Genomic DNA, 25,077 nt, shown 5'->3' with positions numbered 1-25,077 from the left:
TCCCTTCCTTTTTCTTGTTTTTGGTGTGCAAGCAGCTATCCTTCTTCCACATCTGTCTGTCTAACAGCACCAAAGGATATAATAGCCTAGTGACTATTCCTTTTGCTCCTTTTGGTTTGATTTTCTTTTACAGACTAGCTTTTGATAGTTATTTGAATGTTATTTGAATATTTCTGGTGCTTAAATTAAAAAAATACATATATACACACACTTAATATCATGGTTCATATTTCATTCTCTTACAGAAATTTTAAACAGTTGTCAGGGGAAATGGAATTTATGACAGTTAATGGAACAACATTAAAGAATCTGGAAATCCTTCAGAATCAGGTCAGGTAAACATAAAGGCTAGCTGGTACAAAATGGTTTTGAAAGAAAAATTGAAATAAGGTAAGTATTCTTAGATATGCAGGTGAAAATAATATTTTATATGATGGCTCTGCCTGTTACCAATTTATTGATAACTGGAGCACTCACTTTTTTGAGAGTAAAATCTATAAACTCTTTCCAAATGGGGAATATTTTGGGAACCATAGAAACTAAACTTTTTAATGATTGAAGTGATTTGCCTATCCTGAAAATTTCTTTTATCAAATATTTCTTTAAAAAGGCATAATCTTCAAAAATTAATATGAAACAGATCTTATATGTCTGCTTGGTTACATATTTTTCTGCCTACCTTTAACTTTTTTTGTTGAAACGTCTGCAGTCTAATTTCATTATTCAGTATATAAAGCAAGTTATGTCATAATTCAGTTTTACTGTAGCGTAATATTCACTTCACAAACTTTCATCATTTTATTTGCCCTTTATTGAAGAATAGGAAGGTGATGAAAACATTAAAATTTTTGCCTTCATTTATTATCTCTTGAAAATGGGAAATAGTATGTTGTAAAACTAATGTTACTGTAACATAAGATCATAGAAATGAAAAGCATTTCCAAGTCATTTTAGTAATAGAAAGGCTAAACTGAGTTAAATAGTCTAAAACTTTTCAGAAATATTTATTACATCTGTGAATGAAAGTGAACACATTTAATTTTCCTGACTCCTCAATTTGTGTATTATCAACTTGTTTCTCTTCTCCTTCTCCCAGGCTATCCTTTTATACTATAGTTAGTCTTACTTTCATTCAGTAGCATTTTTATCCTGTTGTTCTATAATCCATAAGTTGAGAATCTTTCTTCTTTTTCTTTTTTTTTAAAAAAGATTTATTTATACAAGAAATGGGGTACAGGTAAGAGGCGCGGGAGGGTGAGAATTCACCAGAGAGAGTGGGGAGCAGAACAGGCAGACGGACCGCAGACACTGCTGAGGGGAGCAGCGGGTGAGGCAGGAGAAGTCTGCCACGCCATGTGGGTTTCTCCCTCGTGGCCGGGAATTGAACTGGCACTGCAGAGGCTGCAGACGGCTTCACAGCGCAGTGCTCACCCACTGAGCCACCGGGGAGGCCCTGAGAATCTTTCTTACAAGTATTTCTTGTTTTCCCTCTACATATCCATGTATTAGAAAATAAGGAGTAGAGTTAAAATGACTTTTCTTGGATAATGATGAACTTGCAGGGCCTGCAGGCACAGTGCTGGCCTTCTAAGTTTTCCTTACTTCTGCCACATACTCCCAGCTCAAATGCTGCTATGGGGGAGTCAGTTCTGAAATCAAATCCCTAAGACAAAAATCATATGTAACAGAAGTGTACCCTTTAAAATTCTTTTCATTATCAGAGCTTAGGCCCTTGTAAGAAAAAGAAGCTGAGAGTTAACATCTTTTGCTTTTATTTACCCATCATCTTTGGCTTCCCTTACATGGAGTAATGGAAAGGAATAATGAGGAGGGTGTTAGGGAGTAAATGGGTGTCAGGAGTAATGGGTGTCAGGGAACGCAAACGTATATAGGACTTAGTCTTCCCCACCTTTCCCTCTCTTGTGTGGGCCTGCCTCTTCAAGGATGCCAGGTAATTGGATAATGATTCCCCTTCGTTGGACCCTTATGAATCAAGTTTTAGGCTTTTGTCTCTGAATAGATGGTTTTGCTATAGATCTGAGCTGCCCTAGCTTGTTGGTGTGTTCTGCTTGTCCATTGCATCCTCAGAGGAGCCTTCTGTGACCATGCAGCTTCTGTGTGCACTTTGCTTTGAACTCCTAGAGCCTGGGGAACTTATATCACACCTTCTATGTATGATTTCTACCAGGTGGCATTTTGTTCCTAATTATTAGTCTCTTCTTCCCTACTTGGATGTAAGTATCCTGAGGGAGGGGTCATGTCTTACTAAATCTTTGACAGTCATACAGCTGAGCACATAGGTGTTAGGTAAAAACCTACTTGTTGGTTTGAAGGAAAAGAAAAAAGCTAAAAAATTCAGGTGAAGACTGCAATTTTATCTCCCATATAAGATCTAAATCTATTAACAGATTTTTTGTAATACAATGAAGTCTTGGTTGAAATTAATTGCCATTTTTTTAATGATTCAACTTTCAAGTAACAAAACATAATTATACAAACCTTTACTAGAATTTAATAAAAAAGTTAAAGTGAAACTTCCAGGGTAAACTGTTATAGAGTGCACTGCAGATACACTATCTCTAATTCTTGTTTAGGGTTATCATTAGAACTTCAGGCTTTAGAATGGGAACCCTTAGGCAGGGGCATGACTGAATTGCCAAAGTCATCTTCACTGTATTACCCAAGGCAGGAAAGTATACAAATATATTTTTTAAATGCTTAATACAAACCTGTATTTTAAAAGAAACATCTCAGTAATTTATTCTTAACCAAAAACTGAACATACACTATACCAAAAACTACAGTCTTTTTGTTCCTTTCTGTGCAAAATATCAATACACTTTATATTATGTAAATATGTACATGTATATATGTGTGTGTGCATGTATATATATATAATCAAGCATAAATGGGCACCTGTTATGAACTATAATTTATTTGCCATTTGAAATGGGGGTATGTGGAATAATTAGAACACATGAACAGCTAGTAATTTTGGTACACAGTCAATTGTCAAATTAATAAAACTTGTTTTCTGGTCTTTCTTAGACTGATATGAAAACCAAAGGGAGTTTATTTTGGGTTTTAGACCACACTAAAACTTCATTTGGGAGACGGAAGTTAAAGAAGTGGGTGATCCAACCACTCCTTAAATTAAGGTAAAATGAATTCTTTGCTTTTGTTTAGTCTGAAATTATATTAAATTTGTGAAATGTGTGTTAGCTTCCTTAAAGCTAAGGTTATCAAGTTTTATAAAAACTCATTTTTAAATTGGGGAAGATTTTATTTTGCATCTGGCAATAGACTGTCTAATATTGTGGGAATTTTTTTCTTATTCTCAAGGATGAGCCTGCTTGTAGATTGAAAGCGGAGTTATCCAGTTGGTTTGGGTCATCAGTAACATACTGGAGGGGGACTGTAGAGATGATGGTACTGTTTTTGGAAGAGGGCTAGGAAGGCTAAGCTGAGGAGTTGGTAGCCAGAGAAGGTTAAAACAATGATTCTGAGCATAAGAGTGACAGATCAGAGCTGGGGTGAGGGGATGACAAAGTGTTGGTGGGAGGCAGTTCGGCAAGTTTATGGAGAGCTTAGGAGGACCTGTGCTAAAGCAGTAACAGTAGAAATCTGAAAGAGATTCAATGTGAGACATTTAGAAAACCAAAGCGTAAATGAATTTTAAAAATGTGTTTGTTACCACACCTTCACTTCTGTCAGAATAGTAAGTGGTGATTTTCATGGGCTGAGAATGAGAAAACAGGAGAGAATGCAGAAGAAGAGATATGCTGGCTCTGCAAGCATCATTTTTCATGCCTTATTTGGTGAGGATTTTCAGACTATAGCCCCCTAAAATGGTGGGAAGACTTCATTTTCTGTGGCTTTACTGTCATAAAGATACTTTCTTACATGAAATAACTAGATATGCTGCACAAAGTTTAGCAAGCATCCTTTCAGAACATAGTTAAGCTTGTTTGGGGCAAAAATAAAATAAAAAGAAAAGATTGATAAAGGAGCTGAAAATGAAAGTGAGTTAATATTGACACTGCAGCTGCCACCAGGCCACTGCAAATGTTGGTAATCAAAAGGACTGGCATTTAAATAACCTGTGGGTAGCGGAGCCAAGGCCTTTTGTTCATTTTAGTTAGGGAAACTGTATAATAACATAAACCACTAAAAGGACAGTAATCTCAGTAAAGAGGGAAAATATGTCTGTCTTGGTCAAGTCTCATCGGGGGAAATATCCCCCTGAATTCTTAATCACATGCCCATCCTCAGTCAGGTTTGCTATTCCAATTTGTATGATCTGTGTGATCATTTCCAAGTTAGGAAATGCATTAAAAATATTATGCCCAGCATTCTTAGTGGAAGCAAAAGCATTTCTTCCTGAAGGAATATGCTCTCAGTCTAAGTTTCCTAGGAACCCCAAAGAAACAGTTCAACCATAGTCTCACAGGCTATGATTACAAAATACATGGGAACAAGGTAACCATGAGTGTGAATGAACAGAAGTTATATATAGCAGAATTAGAATCCTAGGATCTTGAGATAATGGGATTATCAAGATAAACATCAAATATTAAAAGAAATGCAAAAGAAAAAAAGAATGAGCACAGAAAAAAATGCCATCAAAAGAGATCAGATTTATTTTAAAAAGAACAGCATATAACTTTTACAAATAATGGGTGGACTAAACATAGATACTGTAACTGAAATGCAAGATAAGAGCTGAAGAAATTAATCTGGAGTGCAGCACAGAATGTGATAAAAGATATGAAAGAGTGAGAGACAGATTGGAAATTAGGTGTGCCAACATAACATTATCTGATTTCCAAAAGAAGAAAATTAGAGAAAAAGGGAAGAGAAACAATATTCAAAATGATAATAAAGAACAAGAATTTCTCATATTTCATGGAAGGTGTGAGTCCTAGGTTTAAAAAACAATGAATCCAACATGCAATAGGAAAAAACCAGGAAATCTAATGTTAACTAGTAGTGAAACTATATGTCACAAAGTCAGAGATAAAAATATTACCAAGAGCCAGGTCACCTGTAAAAGCAACAAACATTTACACAACTGTCTTGATTTCTAATTTTCCCACCCGTTCTATGCTTCATTTTATTGATTTCTTTTTGATTTCTTTAGTATTTTTTTGTAATTTTTTATAATTCAGTCTGTCCCCCAGTATGTCTGTCCATATTTTCTGCTGTCTCTGTTGATTCTGACTCAGTCTGGTTTCATTTTGTGCTTGATTATCTTGGTTATACTGGTTATATTATTTGGAAATTTTCTTTTAAGAATAATAGAGGGCTAAGATGAAGGTGTCTTTTCCCTGGGAAAATCTTTGTTTGAGTCTCTCAAGGTCTTGGTGACACTATCGAGTCTGAGATCATCTTAATTCAAGTTCATTGTTTGATATGTTTTAGTTCTTCCAAATGATTTTAACTTAAGCTGCAAGTTCACCCTTACACTGAGGCAAGCTTATTTTACAGCAGATTTTTCTGGCATATCTCTTCAGTGACTTGACTGCTGGATTATTTCTGAACATTCTTGCTTTGTATAGTTACTCCTTCCCAGTTTGTTCTTTGATGCTTTTATCAATGTGTTTTTGTTTCATTTGGCTTTTTATATTGCCCTCAGTGACAGGGTTTGTCTGAAAGTACCCATTCTTACCATTACCAAAAGCACAAGTCATATAAATGCTCTTTTTAAAGACTTACATTTGTGTTCTAAGTTGATAATGGAAAGAAGCTGTCAAAATTTGTACTATTTAATATTCTGAAAAGGGTAAATTTTTGTTGGTAAAATACTTCATTAGAACACAAGAAATACAAATCACTAAGCTATTGGGTGATTTACAATTTGCCACAAGGTAAATATTCAGAATAGTTCGTTACAATGTCATTTCATAAGAAAATTAAAACATTTCTTCATGATCTGTAAAGTTATGAACATCATATCTATGAATGGCACCATAGAGTTTTTCATTACCCAACTTATTCCTTTCCTGTCTCTTTCCATTATTTAATCTCAGTCACTACTCTAGTTAACTTTACCATCCTGATATTTCTTAAAACTGTGTGATCATTTCATCCCCATATCCTCTCCTCAAGTTGAGAACATTAGTGTCACTGTTCTGGATTACTGAATGGCCATCTAACCAGTCTTCCTCCCACTGGCCTTATTTCAAGCATTCGCTCTTGGTTCCAGTCATTCTCAATAAAGTCAAAACTCCTCAGTGACTTGCTAGTTCCCACTGTCACACTCTTACACTTTCGTTCTCCATCTCCCACTACCTCTGTGATTGGTACATTGTGAACACTTAGTAATTGTTCATTAAATGAATACACAAATGGTGTGTGTGAAGGGTGAAGCAGCAAAGATGCCAGTAATTGTAGGCCCTCTCCTATTTCCACTAGAAAGCTGTTTTGGTAGTTGGTCTAGCTATAATGTGTGACCAGTGTGTTAATATCTGAATTTAATTCACTCACTTTATATCATCTGTCTTTAGAGAAAATCTTTCAGTAAAAATGTAGGACAAGCAAGCAACTAAAATCAACCTCTCCCCGGCAGTTTGTATTTTAACTTTTTTCTTCCAAATAATGTTATGTTAGAATTATAGTGGCATCTCCACAAATAGCAACTGCAGGTACAGACTCAACCACATTTCCTTACAGTGGCAATAGCTATAGGTCATGCACTGTGTTTCTGAGTGGCAGCCACACACAACAGATACTTACGTCATCATCCAGTGCATCTTCAAATGTGAAGGACTCTTCTGACACCCACATTTAGTCCTTGGGTCTTAGGAGGTAAAGAAGAAACCTTGTCAACTAGGACCTCAATTCCAACATTTTTTTCTTTTGTCATATGGAAGGAAATGACTCAGGTGTCTTCTTTTCATTAACTTAAAATGTGTCATGTTGGTACTGGAATAAAAACAAACACGTAGACCAGTGGAATAGAATTGAGAGTCCAGCAATAAAACTACACATTTATGGACAACTAATGTATAAAGAGGAGCAAAGTATATGCTCTGAAATAAGGAAAACCTTTTAATAAGTGGCACTGGGAAAACGGACAGCCACATGCAAAAGAATGAAACTATTCAATAGACTATTATCTCTACTATACACAAAAATCAACTCAAAATGGATAAATGATTTGGATGTAAGGCTTGAAACAATAAAACACAGACAAAAACAGAGACACCACACTCCATGATTTAAACTTCAGAAACATCTTTGAGGACTAATCTCCAGTAGCAAGGAAAACAAAGGAAAAAATAAACAACTGGGACTGTATCAAACTATAAAAACTTCTGTACAGTGAAAGAGACAGTGACCAAAGCATAGCGACATGCTACTAAACAAGTGAAAATATTTGCATACCGTACTTTTAAAAAGGGATTGATATAGAAGATGTACAAAGAGCTTATGCACCTCAATAAAAAAACAAACAAGCCAATCAAAAAATGGGCAGAGAGCTAAAAAGCACTTCTCCAAAGAAGACATGCAAATGGCCAGCAGACATTATAAAATGTTCATTATTACTTTTAATCAGGGAAATGCAAAACTGAACCACAATGAGCTACCACCTCACACCTGTGAGAATGACCCATATTAAAAAAAACAAGTGTTGGTGAGAGTGTGGAGAAAAAGGAGCTGTATTACACTGTCGGTGGAAATGTAGACTGGTCCAATCCCTATGGAAAAAGTGTGGAGATTCCTCAAAAGAGTAAAAATGGATCTGCCGTATGACCCAACAATTCCACTCCTAAGAGCACATAAACACTATTTCAAAAGGAAACCTGCACTCCTGTGTTTATAGAAGAACTATTTACAATAGCAAAGATATGGAAACAACCTAAATGCTCCAAAAACAGATGAATAAGTCAAGAAGTGGTATATATACACAATGAAATACAACCCAGCAATCAAAAAAGATAAACTCTTGCCATTAGCGGCAATATTGATGGAACTGGAAAGCATTATTTTAAGTGAAGTGAGCCAGAATAAGAAAGAAAAATGCCAGATGGTTGCACTTTTATGTGGAATAGAGAAATCAAACAAAGGATAAGACAAAGACAAACTGAAAGACTGACTTTTGAAAGCTGACAATAGATTTAAGATATTTGGGAGGGTAGAAATATAACCCAAAATCTGAGCTTGGAAGTAACTATATGTAGATAAGCCTTAAGGGGTGGGAGAGGGGAGTGTAGGAAATAAGTGGAGGAGGAGAGCACCGTGGACTGAGGTGGAAGACTGTGGGTGCTTCGGTTGTGGGAAAATTATGGTGACCATACCTGAGCGGGGAAATCCTAAACTAAAAATAAACAAGATGTTTCAAAAAAAAGTAAAATTTTTAAAAATCTTAAAAAAAGTATCCTTTTGTAAGATCAACTGTAGAATGCTATAGGGCCTCTTGGAATGTCTTTATCATCATTAATTGACAGTGCTACTTCATGTTTTCTTGGTCACAATCACCAACTCTCATGATTGCACCAACATAATTGTTCTTCTGGTGGCTTGACATACTGTTTCATTGCAGTTATCTTGTTACTGCTGCTAATTAAGAACAAGTATGCTAATTAAGTATGCAAACTTTTATTTAAAAAACTTAACTAAAAATTATTTTTATTCATTTGCATTCTGATCTGCATACAGGTGGAAAAAGTGAAATTGTGGCTGCCCCAGTGAAGAGGAATTTGTGATAAACAGTGCCACATACCTTTTACCTTTCCCTGCCGATGTTATAGATATGTCTATAATTGTTAATGACATTCTTTATCATTGCAGCCCACTAACCAATCTCAACACACTACTGCAGGTCACAATTACCAGTCAGATTTAGCATTTGTAATCCCAGGACTAGTTTCGTGTATATTCCTTCCTTGTTCACTTGCACAAAATATCTTTTTGCACATTTATAACTTAAGGCTTATCTATGTATAGTTATTTCCAAGCTCATATTTTTGGTTATATTTCTCCCTCCCCAGTGCTGTTATTTTGTTTTGTTTGTGATATCTGCCAAACAAATTTTATAAGCAAATAAAGATCACCATAATAATGAAACAACTAACATGTATTGTATAGTTACTATGTGCCAGGGACTATGCTAAGTGCTTAATATGTATGATTTCATTGAATACTTTTAACAACCCTATGAGGGACCATTATTATTCCCATTTTATAGATGGAAAAACTAGGGCAAGGCTAAATAATTGGTAAATGGTAGACTTGGATTTGCACTGATGTCACCTGCCTTTGCAACCTAAATTCTACCTAAAAAAATCAAGACTGGGTTAAAACCAAAATGATTCATTGCGACCATACCTTTCCCTTTACCTCACTAGGCTAAAAAAAAAAGACATCGTGTATTTCCAAGGAGTGCACACCAGTTTAGCACAACCTTTTCATTCTCTTTCTAAGAAATTCATAGTTTTATGTCTATTTAAGGAAATCTTCTAGTTGACTTTATAAATATGATTTAGGTTAATAAAATCCTCTTGTTTTTATCTTTTCATATCTTAAATAACCTTAGTAATTTTTGGAGAGTAGCTATTTTTGTAGGCTGTCTTATATGTTTGCAGATGGCATTATTTTATCTGTCCTCATACCATCTGTAGCATCAACTTAGTCTATTCCAAATGGTATCATCTTTCATTTATGCAGGAGTCAGTTATTAAAATAAAACTTTATATTTGTATAACATTTTGGTAAACGTTAGGATAAAACATTGATTCATTTTATCACAACAATCCTATGCAAAGAAAATTTAGCTTTTAATTTTTTTTACCTCTTCTTCATTTATATGTAATCTTTAGAAGTAAATTGAGTTGACATGATTTATTGAACATATATTATGATTACAAAAATGCTCCCTGTTCTCATTGAATGTATGGTCTAGTGGAAAACAAAGTGAGAAGTAAATACAATTATGATTTCTACTCTGAGAAAAAACTTAGGGTGGTATAGAAAGGCCTTACAAAGGATTAAATTGAATCTTGTGAGTTTAGAAAGCCCCTTTAAAAGCAGGGGAGAGTAGTTACTTGCCTAACAAAGCTGAGCTGGTAGGCAATAAGAGAAAAAAAAAGACTTAAGGAGGGATTAGCAGCAAATGAGGAAGCCCTGGTGTCAGATATTGAAGTAACTAAGATGTTGGAAGAGTTCAGTCTTGCTAGAACTTAGAGTGAGAGGAAGAGAGTGACAGGTGAGGTGAGACTTGAGGAGGTAAGTAGAAATCATTTGTCTAGTAGGTCAGCTTAGGATTGTAGATTTGAATGTAAGGTTAATGGCAAGTCACTGGTGAGCTGAACATAGAAGTATGACATGAGCAGATTTGGGTTCTAGGGAGACTACTCAGGCTACTTTGAGGAGAATGGATTGGGAAAAAGTGGCAAAAGTAGATGTGGGGAGGAAAGTTAGGAGACAGCTTTAGTAGTCTTCCTGAAAAATTATTTTTATTTAAATTAGTATAATGGTAGTAAAGAGAAAGAGAAGTTGAAAGATTTAGGAGGCCACACCAAAATGGAATAACCAGTCTATGTGCCTACAAAACTTTGGCATGTTATGCTAAACCAAGTACCTGTTCCACAGTGTAGACTGAACAGAGAAAAATGGAGCAAAGATGTTGGTACCTCAAGTTAGTGTGTGAATGATGAACAGACATGACTTCACCGGATAGTTATAGGGGCTGTAAAGATAATCAATTGCGAACTGCTCATTTTAACAGTCATCTAGGATTCTGATGTAAGGTTTGTCCATCACATTCATGTAAATGGAACTTTGATACACAAATGTATATTCAGTAGCTGATCTCTCTCTTTCTTCCAAAATTTCAGTTCATTTCTTCATTTGCTCCCTTGTTCATTTGTTCATTGACTCATTAAAAGAAAAAAAAAATTACCAGTGCCCTACTAATCGCTAACTGTGTTTATCACAGTCTTTAATATCACACATGACCTTTATAGCTAATGTAGGACTTGATTTTATAAGGTACTGGATAGGCCATATCTCGGAACAGGTCTCCATTTTAAGTTGCCAGTCTTACCATTTCTTCCCGAGTGATCTGTTCCTTAGGTGAAGTCATTGACGAAATCCTGCCATCCCAACTTTCCATGTTTCCTCATGCCCTATATTCTGGACTTTCTCGTACTATTCTCAGTCTTTTCTCAGGGTTCAGCACACCTAAGCCTGTTTCAGTGAAACAACTGATTAGTTCAACTCCCCTCATCTTCAGTATTGTAGCAGTTGGTTTACTGGAAGAATTGTTTTTTGATTACGAGTGTCAGTCACTCAGAAAATGTAATTGTCCATTGTAGAGCTATTGTAGCCAAAGGAATAGCTACAGTTTTAGCAAATCAATCCTTAATCTCAGTGGTTAAAATAAAATAAGAATTTATCTCTTCCTAAATATAAAGTCAAATTCATAGTAAATAAGGCAGTGGAGAGTTTTCTGCCTTACTCAAGGATCCAGACTGATAGATTCAACCTGTGACTTACAAGATATCAGAGAAGAACATATGTGAAACATAACACAGCAGGTTTTCATGGACAGGGCTAAGAGGGGCTTAATCATTCCTACCCAGATTTCATTGGCTGGAATTTGGGTATATTGCCATACTAAATTAGAGGGGAGGCTGGGAAAGGTAATGTGTGTTGCTTGAGAGGAAAGGAAAATCGAATTAGCCAATCTCTGCTTAACCTAACTGATGCTTTCTTCATGTGACCTACTCTTTTTTTTTAAAAGATTGATTGATTGATTTATACAAGCACTGGGTACAGTCAGAAGCGCGGGAGGGTGAGAGAATTCACCAGAGCCAGAGCGGGGAGCAGAGCAGGCAGAAGGACCGAAGTACACTGCTGAGGGGAGCAGCCGGCGGCAGGAGAGGTCTGCGCGCCGTGCGGGACCCTCCTCCAGTGGCCGGGGAGCAGCTGGGGATTGAACCGGTGCAGCAGAGGATGCGGGCAGCTTCGCAACCCAGCGCTCAACCGCTGCGCCACTGGGGAGGCCCATATGACCTACTCTTTTATACAAATGATAAAGGGCTGGGAACGACAGATGTGGAGAAGGAGTTTACTTTCTGTTTGCCTAAATGGCTATGGTCCCATTGCTGGGCTTCAGAGTGGAAAATGTTTATGCTCTGAATCCTATCATATCTGATAATTGCTCTGACTGTTCTCACAGGGAAATAAATGCTCGACTTGATGCTGTATCTGAAGTTCTCCACTCAGAAACCAGTGTGTTTATTCATATAGAAAATCATCTACGTAAATTGCCTGATATAGAAAGAGGACTTTGTAGCATTTATCACAAAAAAGTAAGTTTTATAGAAATTAAATGTATTAAAACTGATAATGTTTCTTATCATGTGGACACAGGGTACTGAAGGAAAACATCTCGGGACTTAATTACGTTATTTTTAAAAATCTTTCCGGTAACTCAAGCGAATTCTCAAAAATTTTAATTGCACAAATTATTTCAACTTTTTTAATTTTAAAAGTAAAATTTTTCCACTGCTATTAAACAGCAACATGTGGCGTTCTCACTCTTATAATACACAAGATATTTTCAGGTTTAATCCTTAAACTGCAGAGCATTATCAAAATAGAAAATTTACAACACTGTAAAGATTTATGGGTATAGATGCACTATTCTTCAGATGGTATATTGCCTCACCAAACTCAAACCCATCACCAAAGCACTGATAATCCTCCATTGTAGTCCACTGGACTCTTTCCACCTCTGGTCGCCTCAGTTCTGCAGTTAGATTTCTAGGGTTTGTTTTGGTTTTGTTTTGTTTTGTATTGCACAGGTGAGTGAAATAATCTGGTAGTTTGTTTCTTTCTGTTTCATTTTGCTTAGCATAATCTTTTCTATTTCTATCCATGTTATGCAAATAGGAAGATCTCACCTTTTTTTTGAAACCAAGTAGTGTTCACATGTGAGATATATACCTCATCTTCTTAATCCACTCGTTTTTCCTTGGGCATTTAGGTTAGTTCCATAACTTGCCTGTTATCAGTAGTGTTGCAGTGAACATAGGAGTGCATTTATTTTTTTGAATTAGTGTTTTTGCATTTTGCAGTAGATACCCAAGAGTGGGATTGCAGGTGTGATAGACTGAGAAACCCATTTTCCATAGTGGATGGATCAGCTTATGTTCCCACAGCAGTGCATGAGGGTTCTTTTGTCTCCATATTTCTCACCAGTGCTTCTTGTTTCTGGGCTTTTTTTTTTAAATGGCCCATTCTCATGGGTGTGAGATGGTATCTCATTATAGTTTTGATTTGCGTTTCCTTTATAAAAGTGATGAAAAGCATTTCTTTGTATGCCTGTTGGCCATCCATATTTCTTCTTTGAAGAAGTTTCTATTTAGCTCTTCTGCCCAGTTTTTGATTTAGGCTAATTCTTATGGTCAGTTGTATGAGTTCTTTGTAGATCTGGGATATTAGCCTCTTTGGATACATGATGTACAGATATTTTCTCCCATTTAGTAAGGTGTCTTTCTGTTCTAATGATAATTTCTTTTGCTGTGCAAAAGTTCTTAGCTTGATATAGTTCCATTTGTTTATTTTTGCTTTTATTTGACTTGCTGTAGAATTCAAGTCCCTGAAACCAATCTTTAATTCATTTTGAGTTGATTTTTGTATATGATGTGAGATAGTAGTGTAGTTTCTTCCTTTTGGATATATGGTTGTCCAATTTTCCTTATATCACTTGGAGGATGGGAGGATGGGAGGATGGGAGGATGGGAGGATGAGAGAATGGGAGGATGAGAGAATTCCCTAGAGACAGAGCGGGGAACAGAACAGGCAGGCGGACAGAAGACACTGCTGAGGAGAGCAGTGGGCAAGGCAGGGGAGGTCTGCCATGCCATGTGGGTTTCTCCCTGGCGGCCGGAAATCGAACCCGCACTGCAGAGGCTGTGGACAGCTTCACAGCGCTGTGCTCCACCCGCTGCACCACCAGGGAGGCCCATTCTTTGTATATTTTTAGTCTAATACGATACTGTTTTTCTTACTATAGTTTTAATCTGGGAGTTGTGATACCACTATTCATCCTCTTATTATTTTTAGAATTGCCTTGCTTTTGGGTGTCTTTAGTGGTTTCATATAAATTTTATTAGTGTTTCTCAGTGAAAAATGCCACTGAACCTTTGATAGAAATTGCATTGAATCTGTATATTGCTTTGGGTAGGAGGACCATTTTAACAATGTTAACTCCAATCCATGAACAGGGAATATCTTTCCATTTCTCTATGTCATCTTCTATTTCTTTTAACAATGCCAATCATGAAAGCTAGAAGACAACAACACTCTTCTGTTCATTGTGGCCAATGAGCAGGCCAGTGAGCACTGGGATCAGACAGGCTGTGAAGAGACTTTGTGACATTGACATGGTCAAAGTCAACACCTGATGAGAACTTTTGGAGAGATGGCATATGTTCAGCTGGCTCCTGAATATGATGCTTTGGATGTTGTCAGTAAAATTAGTGTCATCTAAACTGAGTCCAGTTGGCTAATTATAATTTTTTCATAATATTAAAAAAAGCCTAAAATTAATAATAGTTATGTATTTATATGTCTCAATTAATAAACATGTTATAATTTTTTACCTATTGCAGAAGTTATTCACATGCATTAGAACCTTTGTTTCCTCTAAAAACTTTTCTATACTGAGGGCCTCCCCTGGTGGCGCAGTGGTTGAGTGCTGGGCTGCGAAGCTGCCTGCAGACTCTGCAGCACCGGTTTGATCCCTGGCCGCTGGCAAGGGTCCCACATGGCATGCAGACCTCTCCTGCCGTGCCCGTTGCTCCCCTCAGCAGTGTGTTTCGTTGGTCTGCCTATTCTATCCCCCACTGTGGCTCTGGTGAATTCTCTCACCCTCCCGCTCTTCTGACTATACCCAGTGCTTGTATAAATAAATAATTAAATAAATAACAAAACCAAAAACTTTTCTATATTGAGAAGATACTATGTTTATCACCTTCTTACTGACAGGAAGTTTTTACCACACGCGCACACACACATGCTCATGCACACACACACACACACACAGTAGCTGTAATAGTGTGCAGTACCTTGCAGTTGATATGATAATGCTGAGAGAGATATAATATTTAAACCTGAGTCCTTGACTGTGTTTTTAGTCATTTTTTGGACACTATCGTTTTTGATGTAACATTTTGACTACCATTGCATTTTTCCCTCATCTCTACATAAGCAAATTTTATATTTTGCCCAAATATAAATTCCTGCCAATGTCATAATTTAATTATAGGATATATTTTATGTGCCTGAATTTTAGTTGTGACCAACTTTTCATTAGTTCTTACTTTTTTAGGTCTTTTCCCCCATAAAGCTATACCAGAATGATAAGTATTATTCTGAGCATACTTGCAGTGCTCAAGATGATTTATGTAAGATTTCCATATGTTTCAGCTAAAATTGAAAGCAAAGAACAAGCCAGAGTTGGGAATTCTAATCCTTAAAAAGGAAATTTGGGAGTTGCTTATGGAGTCTTTCTGACATTACTTGGATGCATTGTTTTGGTTTTTGGCAATAGTAGAGGCTGTGATGCCAGTTTTATGGTTGACTTTTTTGATGTTGCAGAGTGGGTAAGTCATTTGTTACTTTGTATCATTGACCCATCAGTGAAAGGTGATAAACAAAGTATCTTCTCAATATATTGAAGTTCTTATGAGAAACAAAGAGTTTAATGTATGTGAATGACTTCTGCAATTGGTAAAGGTTCATTTATTAATCAGTGTATAGTACCCTCCAATAAACAAATCTCCAAGCAATATGTCTTTACTGCTTGAAAGGATTAAATGACAAATGTCAGAGATCTTTGCTTTTCTCAAAAAGAAATAGGAACAAAGCTGAAAAAACTATTAATTGCTAATTAAAAGTAGAGTTAAAGTATCAATGACATAGGCTGACAGCTTCATTTCATACTGTGGTTTCTGTGATACCTTTCAGCTTCACATTCAGCTTTGCGTAAATGTTTGTATAAGGTTTGTGCATTTAAAAAGTTTACAATCTCATAAACAAATCTTACTCCTTTTAAAAAGATATAATTGGCATATCATTAGTTTCAGGAGTACAGCATGATTTGCTATGTATATATATGGTGAAGTGATCACATTATGTAAGTCGAGTTAACAGTCATTACTACACATAGTTGTTTTTTTCTTGTAATGAGAACTTTTAAGATCTGTTGTCTTAACAATTTTCAAATATACAATAGTGTTACTAACTGTGCTGTGCATTATCCCAAGACTTACTTGTTTATAACTAGAAGTTTGTCATGTTTGACCCACATTACTCTTTCCCTCCTGCCCTCGCTTCTGCAGCCATCTCACATATAAGTGAGATCATATGGTATAGAATCTAATTCATTTTATTTATTTATTTTTTTAAAGATTTATTTTTATTTATTTATACAAGCACTGGGTACAGTCAGAAGCGCGGGAAGGTGAGAGAATTCACCAGAGCCAGAGCGGGGAGCAGAGCAGGCAGACTGATGAAGTACACTGCTGAGGGGAGCAGTGGGCGGCAGGAGAGGTCTGCGCGCCACGTGGGACCCTCCATAAGTGGCCAGGGAGCAGCCGGGGATCAAACCGGCGCTGCAGAGGCTGCGGGCAGCTTCACAGTGCGGTGCTCAATCGCCTGCACCACCAGGGGAGGCCCAAGACTCAGTGCTTTAAACCAAATTTTATAGTTAACTGGCTTTTGAAGGACATCAAACACATGTCTGTTCTTTATCATTAGATTTCTCTAAATAAGCTTCTGCTGTATGCACCAAATGGTGAATGTTATCCTCGGTACAGTTTGTGCCAATTATAAAAAATTCATAATATGGTAAGGAACACTGGATGTTGTGAAAGTGGTAAGCTTATACCATATGGCTCTGTGGAAAGTGCCATGGAATAGGCACAAATTAGATATTTTTATGATGATAATAATAGAGACTACCAAGTGGGACTAGCCTGAAATAAAATCAACATTTCCTTTGATAGTAGAACTTTCATATCTTAGAAAATACTACTAATCACAGGAACTCATATTAATTTGGATAAAGAACTGTTTTGTGAGAAAGTAATACATAACTGCTAAGGTTGGTGAATACATGTAAAGGATAATAGCACTTGGTAAATGTTGAAAGGAGAGTGTTTCCAGAAATTTGTAGATGAGAATGATTCTTGTCTAGACTGTAGAAGCTCAAAGTTACATTTTTGCATGGAACTTAGGCTGGCTTCTACCAGTTCTGTGATGGCCTTACGCTGCCCTTGTGACTGTTCTAAACTTCCCTACCACAGAGAAGTTTGCTGTCAGAAATGGGACTGAATATGAGTGATTCCTTATCCTTATCCTTAGTTGTTTTGGTAGCTCCATTGACTTGTTTTGCTTAAGAAACTTGAGAACAACTTGCATTGGGCACTTAGAATTTGAATGCAAAGCACTTAGTTTTTGTTGTTTTTTTTTTTAAATAATAAATTTTATTTTTATATTCCCCATACAATTGCAGCCCCCCCATTCTGACCCCAATCCCTCCCCTCCCGCCCCCATAAAAGTGTCTCTGGTTCATAGTTTTTTGTTGATTTTGATTTTTACTTTCTTACAGTTATTCATTTTCCTGGTCCCTTATTTAAGTTTTCTAGATTCCTGCTATGAGTGAGACCATCCGGTATTTTTCTTTTTCTTTTTGGCTTATTTCGCTGAGCATGATCCCTTCCAGCGCCATCCATGTTGCTGCAAATTGCATGTGTTTATCTTTTTTGAATGCTGAGTAATATTCCATGGTATATATGTACCACATCTTCTTGATCCAGTCATCTATTTTTGGGCATTTGGGCTGTTTCCAAAGCTTAGCTATTGTAAACAGTGCTGCTATAAACATAGGGGTGCAGGTGTTCTTTGGAATTGATGTTTCTGTGTCCTTTGGGTAAATACCTAGGAGTGGAATTGCTGGATCATATGGAAGCTCTATGTTTAGTAGGTCCAGAAATCTCCACACAGCTCTCCACAGTGGTTGGACCAGTTTGCACTCCCACCAACAGTGCAGAAGAGTTCCTTTTTCTCCACACCCTCACCAACATTTGTTGTTGCTAGTTTTTTTTTTGTATGTGCCATTCTCACTGGTGTAAGATGGTATCTCATGGTAGTTTTGATTTGCATTTCCCGGATGACAAGTGATGTTGAACATTTTTTCATATGCCTGTTGGCCATTTGCATTTCCTCTTCAGAGAAGTTTCTTTTTAGCTCTTCTGCCCATTTTTTGACTGGATTATTTTCTTTGTTGTTGTTGAGTCTCATCAGCTCTTTGCAGATTTTTTTTTTTTAATATTAAATTTTATTTTTATATTCCCCCATACAATTGCAAACGCCCCATTCTGACCCCAATCCTTCCCCTCCCGCCCCCCACCCCCCAAAAAGTGTCTCTGATTCATAGTTTTTTGTTGATTTTGATTTTCACTTTCTTATATTCATTTTCCTGGTCCCTTATTTAAGTTTTCTAGATTCCTGCTATGAGTGAGACCATCCGGTATTTTTCTTTTTCTTTTTGGCTTATTTCACTGAGCATGATCCCTTCCAGCGCCATCCATGTTGCTGCAAATTGCATGTGTTTATCTTTTTTGAATGCTGAGTAATATTCCATGGTATATATGTACCACATCTTCTTGATCCAGTCATCTATTTTTGGGCATTTGGGCTGTTTCCAAAGCTTAGCTATTGTAAACAGTGCTGCTATAAACATAGGGGTGCAGGTGTTCTTTGGAATTGATGTTTCTGTGTCCTTTGGGTAAATACCTAGGAGTGGAATTGCTGGATCATATGGAAGCTCTATGTTTAGTAGGTCCAGAAATCTCCACACAGCTCTCCATAGTGGTTGGACCAGTTTGCACTCCCACCAACAGTGCAGAAGAGTTCCTTTTTCTCCACACCCTCGCCAACATTTGTTGTTGCTAGTTTTTTTAATATGTGCCATTCTCACTGGTGTGAAATGGTATCTCATGGTAGTTTTGATTTGCATTTCCCGGATGACAAGTGATGTTGAACATTTTTTCATATGCCTGTTGGCCATTTGCATTTCCTCTTCAGAGAAGTTTCTTTTTAGCTCCTCTGTCCATTTTTTGACTGGATTTTTTTCTTTGTTGTTGTTGAGTCTCATCAGATCTTTGCAGATTTTTGTGATCAGTCCTTTATCATTAGTGTTGGGTGCAAAAATGTTCTCCCAGTTGGTGGGGTTTCTCTTTGTTTTTGTTATTGTCTCTTTTGCTGTGCAGAAGCTCTTTAATTTGATGTAGTCCCAGCTGTTTATCTTTGTCTTCACTATCACTGCTTTGGGTGATGTGTCTGTAAAGATGTCTTTGATGTGCAAATCCCATAGTGTTTCGCCTATATTTCCTTCTATGTATTTTATGGTTTCAGGTCTTATGTCTAGTTCTTTAATCCATTTTGAGTTGATTTTTGTGTATGGTGTGAGGTAGTGGTCAAGCTTCATTCTTTTGCATGTAGCGACCCAGTTTTCCCAGCACCATTTATTGAACAAACTTTCTTTGCTCCAGTGCATAGTCTTTGCTCCTTTGTCAAATATTAGTTGACCATAGATCTGTGGGTTTATTTCTGGATTTTCTATTCGATTCCATTGGTCTGTATGTCTGTTCTTGTTCCAATACCATGCAGTTTTGATGATTATGGCTTTGTAGTATAGTTTGAAGTCTGGGAGTGTGATGCCTCCATTTCCTTCTTTTTTTTTCAGGAGAGCTTTGGCTATTCGGGGTTTTTTGTGATTCCATATGAATTTCATCAATAATTGTTCTATTTCTTTGAAGAATGCCATTGAGATTTTGATTGGAATAGCATTGAATCTGTATATTGCTTTTGGTAGGATGGCCATTTTAATAATGTTTATTCTTCCAATCCATGAGCAGGGGATGTCTTTCCATTTCTTTGTGTCTTCTTCTATTTCTTTTAACAGTGTTTTATAGTTTTCTTTGTATAGGTGCTTTACCTCTTTTGTTAGATTTATTCCCAAATATTTGATTTTTTTTGTTTCGATAATAAAAGGGGTGGTTTTTTTGATTTCTTCTTCTTCAGATTTATTGTTTGTGTATAGGAAGGCTACTGACTTTTGCGTGTTGATTTTGTATCCTGCCACTTTACTGAATTGATTGATGAGTTGAATTAGTTTTTCTGTGGAGATTTTGGGGTTCTCTATGTATATTATCATATCATCTGCAAATAGTGATAGTTTGACTTCTTCTTTTCCTATTTGGATTCCTTGGATGTCTTTCTCTTGTCTTATTGCTCTGGCTAGGACTTCCAGAGTGAAAGCAGTGGTGAGAAAAGCAGTGGTGAGAGTGGACATCCTTGTCTTGTTCCAGATCTTAATGGAATTGCTTTCAGCTTTTCACCATTGAGAATGATACTGGCTGTTGGCTTGTCATAGATGGCCTTTATGATGTTGTGGTATGTTCCTTGTATCCCAAGAATTTCAAGGGCTTTTATCATGAATGGGTGTTGCACTTTGTCGAAAGCTTTCTCAGCATCTATTGATATTATCATATGGTTTTTATATTTCTTTTTGTTGATGTGTTGGATAACGTTGATTGATTTTCGGATGTTAAGCCATCCTTGTGCCCCTGGAATGAATCCAACTTGGTCGTGGTGAATTATCTTATGGATACATTGTTGGATTCTGATAGCTAAAATTTTATTGAGGATTTTTGCATCAGTGTTCATTAGGGAGATTGGCCTATAGTTTTCCTTTTTTGTGTTGTCCTTATTCGGTTTTGGTATTAGTGTAATATTGGCTTCATAGAACGTGTTTGGTATTGTCCCTTCCTTCTCAATTTTTTGGAACAGTTTGTGAAGGATAGGCACTAATTCGTCTCTGAATGTTTGGTAGAATTCATTTGTAAATTCATCAGGTCCTGGGCTTTTGTTTTTGGGGAGGTTTTTGATTACCATTTCAATTTCGCTGCTTGTAATTGGTCTGTTTAGGTGTTCTATTTCTTCTTTATCTAGCTTTGGGTGATTGTAGAGTTGTATGAATTTGTCCATCTCCTCTAGATTGTTGAACTTGTTTCCATATAACTGTTCATAGTAGTTACTGATTATTCTTTTGATTTCTGCTGTGTCCGTTGTGATTTCTCCTCTTTCATTTATGATCCTGTGTATTTGTGCTTTCTCCCTTTTTTCCTTTGTGAGCCTGGCTAGGGGTTTGTCTGTTTTATTTATTTTTTCAAAGAACCAGCTCTTGGTTTCATTGATCTTTTGGATTGTTTTTTTAGTTTCAATTTCATTTATTTCTGCTTTGGTTTTTATTATTTCTTTTCTTCTGATGGTTTTGGGGTTTTTTGGTTGTTCTTTTTCTAGATCTTTGAGCTTCGAGATTAGGTTGTTTCTTTGAGTTCTTTCTTGTTTTTTGATGTGAGCTTCTATTGCTATATATTTTCCTCTTATTACTGCTTCTGCTGCATCCCATACATTTAGGAAATTGGTGTCCTCCTTGTCATTCAATTCAAAGAATTTTTTAATTTCTTCTTTGATCTCCTCGTTAGCCCAGTGGTCTTCCAGTAGTGTGGCTTTTAATCTCCATGAGGTAGGATAGTTCCTTGCCTTCTTTTTATGATTTATTTCTAGTTTGATGCCTTCGTGGTCAGAAAAGATGGTTGGTATGATTTCAATCTTGGTGTATCTGTTGATGTTTGTCTTGTGCCCTAGTATGTGATCGATCCTGGAGAATGATCCGTGTGCGCTTGAGAAAAATGTGTACTCCGTTTTTTTGGGGTTTAGTGTTTTATAGATGTCTGTTAAGCCCAAATGCTCTAGGTCCTTATTTAGAGCTTTAGTTTCTTTACTTATTTTTTGTCTTGTTGATCTATCCATTGTTGATAGTGGTGTGTTGAAGTCTCCCACTACGTATGTGTTTTCTCTGATGTCTGTTTTCAGAGAGGACAACAGTTGTCTGATATATTTTGGTGCTCTTTCGTTTGGTGAGTATATGTTAATGAGTGTTATTTCTTCTTGAAGTATTGTCCCCTTAATCATAATGTAGTGACCATTGGGGTCTCTTTTTATTTTTTTGAGTTTGAAGTCTGTTTTATCTGATATAAGTATAGCTGTTCCTGCTTTCTTTTTTGGCCCATTTGCTTGTAAGATTGTTTTCCATCCTTTGACTTTGAGCCTATTTTTATCTTTTGTAGTTAAATGTGTTTCCTGGAGACAGCAAAAGGTTGGGTTTTGTTTCTTAATCCAGGCTGCAACTCTGTGTCTTTTTATTGAAGAGTTTAGTCCATTTACATTTAGAGTTAATATTGATATGTTAGCATCTGTATTTGCCATTATGTTTGTCTTTCCTTTGATTTTATTTATTCTTTTAATAACTTTTTTTTTTTTTTTTTTGGTCTTCTTTCGTTGTTATTCGTCCCTCTGAGGTTCTGGTTTTAGGATTCCTTGTAGTATTTTTTGGAGTGGGGGTTTATTCGTAATGAAATTCCGGAGTTTCCCTTTGTCTGGGAAGGTCCATATTCTTTCTTCATGGAGGAAAGAGACCTTTGCTGGATAGAGTATTCTTGATTGGCATCTGTTTTCTTAGAGTCTGTTGACTATGTCCCTCCACTCTCTCCTTGCCCGTAGTGTTTCTTCAGAGAAGTCTGATGTCAGCCTGATTGGTTTTCCTTTGAATGTTATCTGTTTCTTCCCTCTTGTCAGCTTCATTATTTTTTCCTTGTCCTGGATTCTTGGGAGCTTTACTATTATGTGTCTTGCTGTGTTTTTCCTTTCGTCGTGGAAGTTTGGTGTTCTTCTTGCTTCTTGTATATCAATTTTCAGCTCCTTCTTCGCATTTGGGAAGTTCTCTTCAATTATCTCCTGGAATATTTTCTCTGTTCCTACATCTCTCTCCTCTCCTTCTGGGATTCCTATAACTCTTATATTTCTTTTCCTCATGGAGTCAGATAGTTCCCGAAGTCTTTCTTCATTCTTTTTCCTTCGTACTTCTCTTTCCTTTTCTGTTTTGGTTCTTTTTATTTCTGTGTCTTCAAGAGAACTTATTCGTTATTCCATTTCATCTATTCTGCTTTCCTTGCTTTTCCCGGAGTTCTTTAGTTCCTCCATTAATTCTTTGATCTCCTGCATTTCTTTTACTTCCCTCTTTAGGGACTCAATTTCATTCTTCTGACCATTGTTTTCCCTCTTTAGGGACTCAATTTCCTTCTTCTGATCTATCACTTTTTTAATCATGGCAATTTTTAATTCTCTTTCTGGAAGGCTCAGAAGTTCTTCCAAGTTGCTGTCGTTGCAATCTGGGAAGTGGTTTTCTTTTTGTGGTGTGCTTCTTTCCTGAGCAGTTGTTAGGTTGCGTGTGGTTCTTCTACTCCCTACTGTCTGTTTTCTAATTTGTCGTATGCGTTGGGACACTGTGTTGCTCGGACTGACTGGCCTCTTGGGTGAACTTCTCCGCTCCCCTCTGGCTCTTCCAGGAGCCATCTCTGTCTTCTGGGGGAGCTTTCTGCTGGTTTTAGGCAGTTTTTACTGAAGAAATGTCCCTGTTCCCAAATGGCGAAGCGGGATGCAGTCCCTGCGCCTCCGGTTTCAGGCACACTCTTCTGCGCACCCGGTCTGCCCCGGACGTGGGTGCCTGCTCCTTCTGTGGGCTCAGACTGCTGGTCGGAAGGGGCCTGGCGTGGAATAACTTCCCGGCTGGCCACTGGGTCCTCCAGAAGCCTTCTGCCCTTTTCAAGCAGTCTTAAGGAATTTCCTGTTCTATGGGGTGTTAGTGACTTTTTTTTTCCTGGTCTCTAGGTGGCGCCAGAGATCTCTCCTATTGTCCTTGGGGGGCTGTTTTTTGCCTCCCTCCACCCCGTGGGACAGGGAACAGAGCGGGAATGGTAGGGTACACCTCAACAGCTTTGGGGTGCTGTGTCTGCCTTGTGCCCCACCGTCGTGGTGAACCCACGCCCCGAGTTTTCGTGCCCCGGGTCTCAGTTCAAAGCCCTCAGTTCCAGGACGTGGGCTGTAGCCCAGTTCAGTGGCGCGGGAATGGCGCCTTTTGCTCCGCTCCCTTGCCTGGGCGCCTGGTTCCTGCTTACTCAGGGAGGGACCTTCACCTCAGTGAGGACCTCCGTGCGTCTCCCCTCAAGCCTAGGTCGTCTCCCCGCAAGCCTAGGTCGCAGGCGCGGGGACCTGGGCAGCCACAATCCCGGTCTGCACTTGCTTTTCAAGCGCGCAAGCTTACCGGCAGCCCGGGCTGTGTGCGTGTCTCCCGGGGTCTTTGTTCTTCTCTAATGGCGCCCGGAGCCGTTAGCTCACCGCCCTGGCGAATCCTGCAGGGTTCGCCTCAGCTCCCGTTCACGGGGTGTGGTGGCTGCAATAGTTCCTTTCCACTCACAGTCCCACTTGCTGCTTGCTGTGTCGTTTGTTCTTGTTGGCCATTTTGGTTTGTTGTTTTCCTCCTCTCTGCCGGTCGGAGAGTGCCGCCTCTGTGGGCGGGGGAGGGGAGCAGGGTTCTGCGCTTCCCTCCCTTCTAGTCCTCTTTTATGGCCACTTTCTTCTTCGGGTAGTTTGCTGGAGTCACCCGTTTATCTTCCGTGTCCCAGTTCTCACTGGGACCTGCCGCTTTTCCTCCCTATTAACTTTTTTTAATGGGCGATCTTACTCGCAGCACCTCCTCGTCGCCATGTTGCTCCGCCCCTCTCTTTGCAGATTTTTGTGATCAGTCCTTTATCATTAGTGTTGTGTGCAAAAACGTTCTCCCAGTTGGTGGGGTTTCTCTTTGTTTTTGTTATTGTCTCTTTTGCTGTGCAGAAGCTCTTTAATTTGATGTAGTCCCAGCTGTTTATTTTTGCCTTCACTATCACTGCTTTGGGTGAACTGTCTGTAAAGATGTCTTTGATGTGTAGATCACGTAGTGTTTCGCCTGTATTTCCTTCTATATACTTTATGGTTTCAGGTCTTATGTCTAGTTCTTTAATCCATTTTGAGTTGATTTTTGTGTATGGTGTGAGGTAGTGGTCAAGCTTCATTCTTTTGCATGTAGCGACCCAGTTTTCCCAGCACCATTTATTG

At 37.8% G+C, this 25,077-nt stretch overlaps 1 protein-coding gene across 1 annotated transcript in view; it reads left to right on the top strand.

Annotated features, from left to right (window-relative positions):
* MSH3 (mutS homolog 3) overlaps positions 1-25,077 on the top strand; it is a gene marked incomplete at both ends in the record, with an annotated part of 149,954 nt that overhangs the window by 51,942 nt on the left and 72,935 nt on the right. Inside the window, 3 exons of the mRNA XM_084233471.1 lie at positions 246-330; positions 3,049-3,158; positions 12,185-12,317. Coding sequence (XP_084089597.1) covers positions 246-330; positions 3,049-3,158; positions 12,185-12,317 — 328 coding nt within the window. The remainder of the gene's footprint in view (positions 1-245; positions 331-3,048; positions 3,159-12,184; positions 12,318-25,077) is intronic.

This window comes from Talpa europaea (genome assembly GCF_964194135.1).
Source record: "Talpa europaea genome assembly, chromosome: 5".
NCBI lineage: Eukaryota > Metazoa > Chordata > Mammalia > Eulipotyphla > Talpidae > Talpa > Talpa europaea.
The sequence above is the reverse complement of the archived record's forward strand: the minus strand, read 5'-3'. Positions and strand labels throughout refer to the sequence as shown.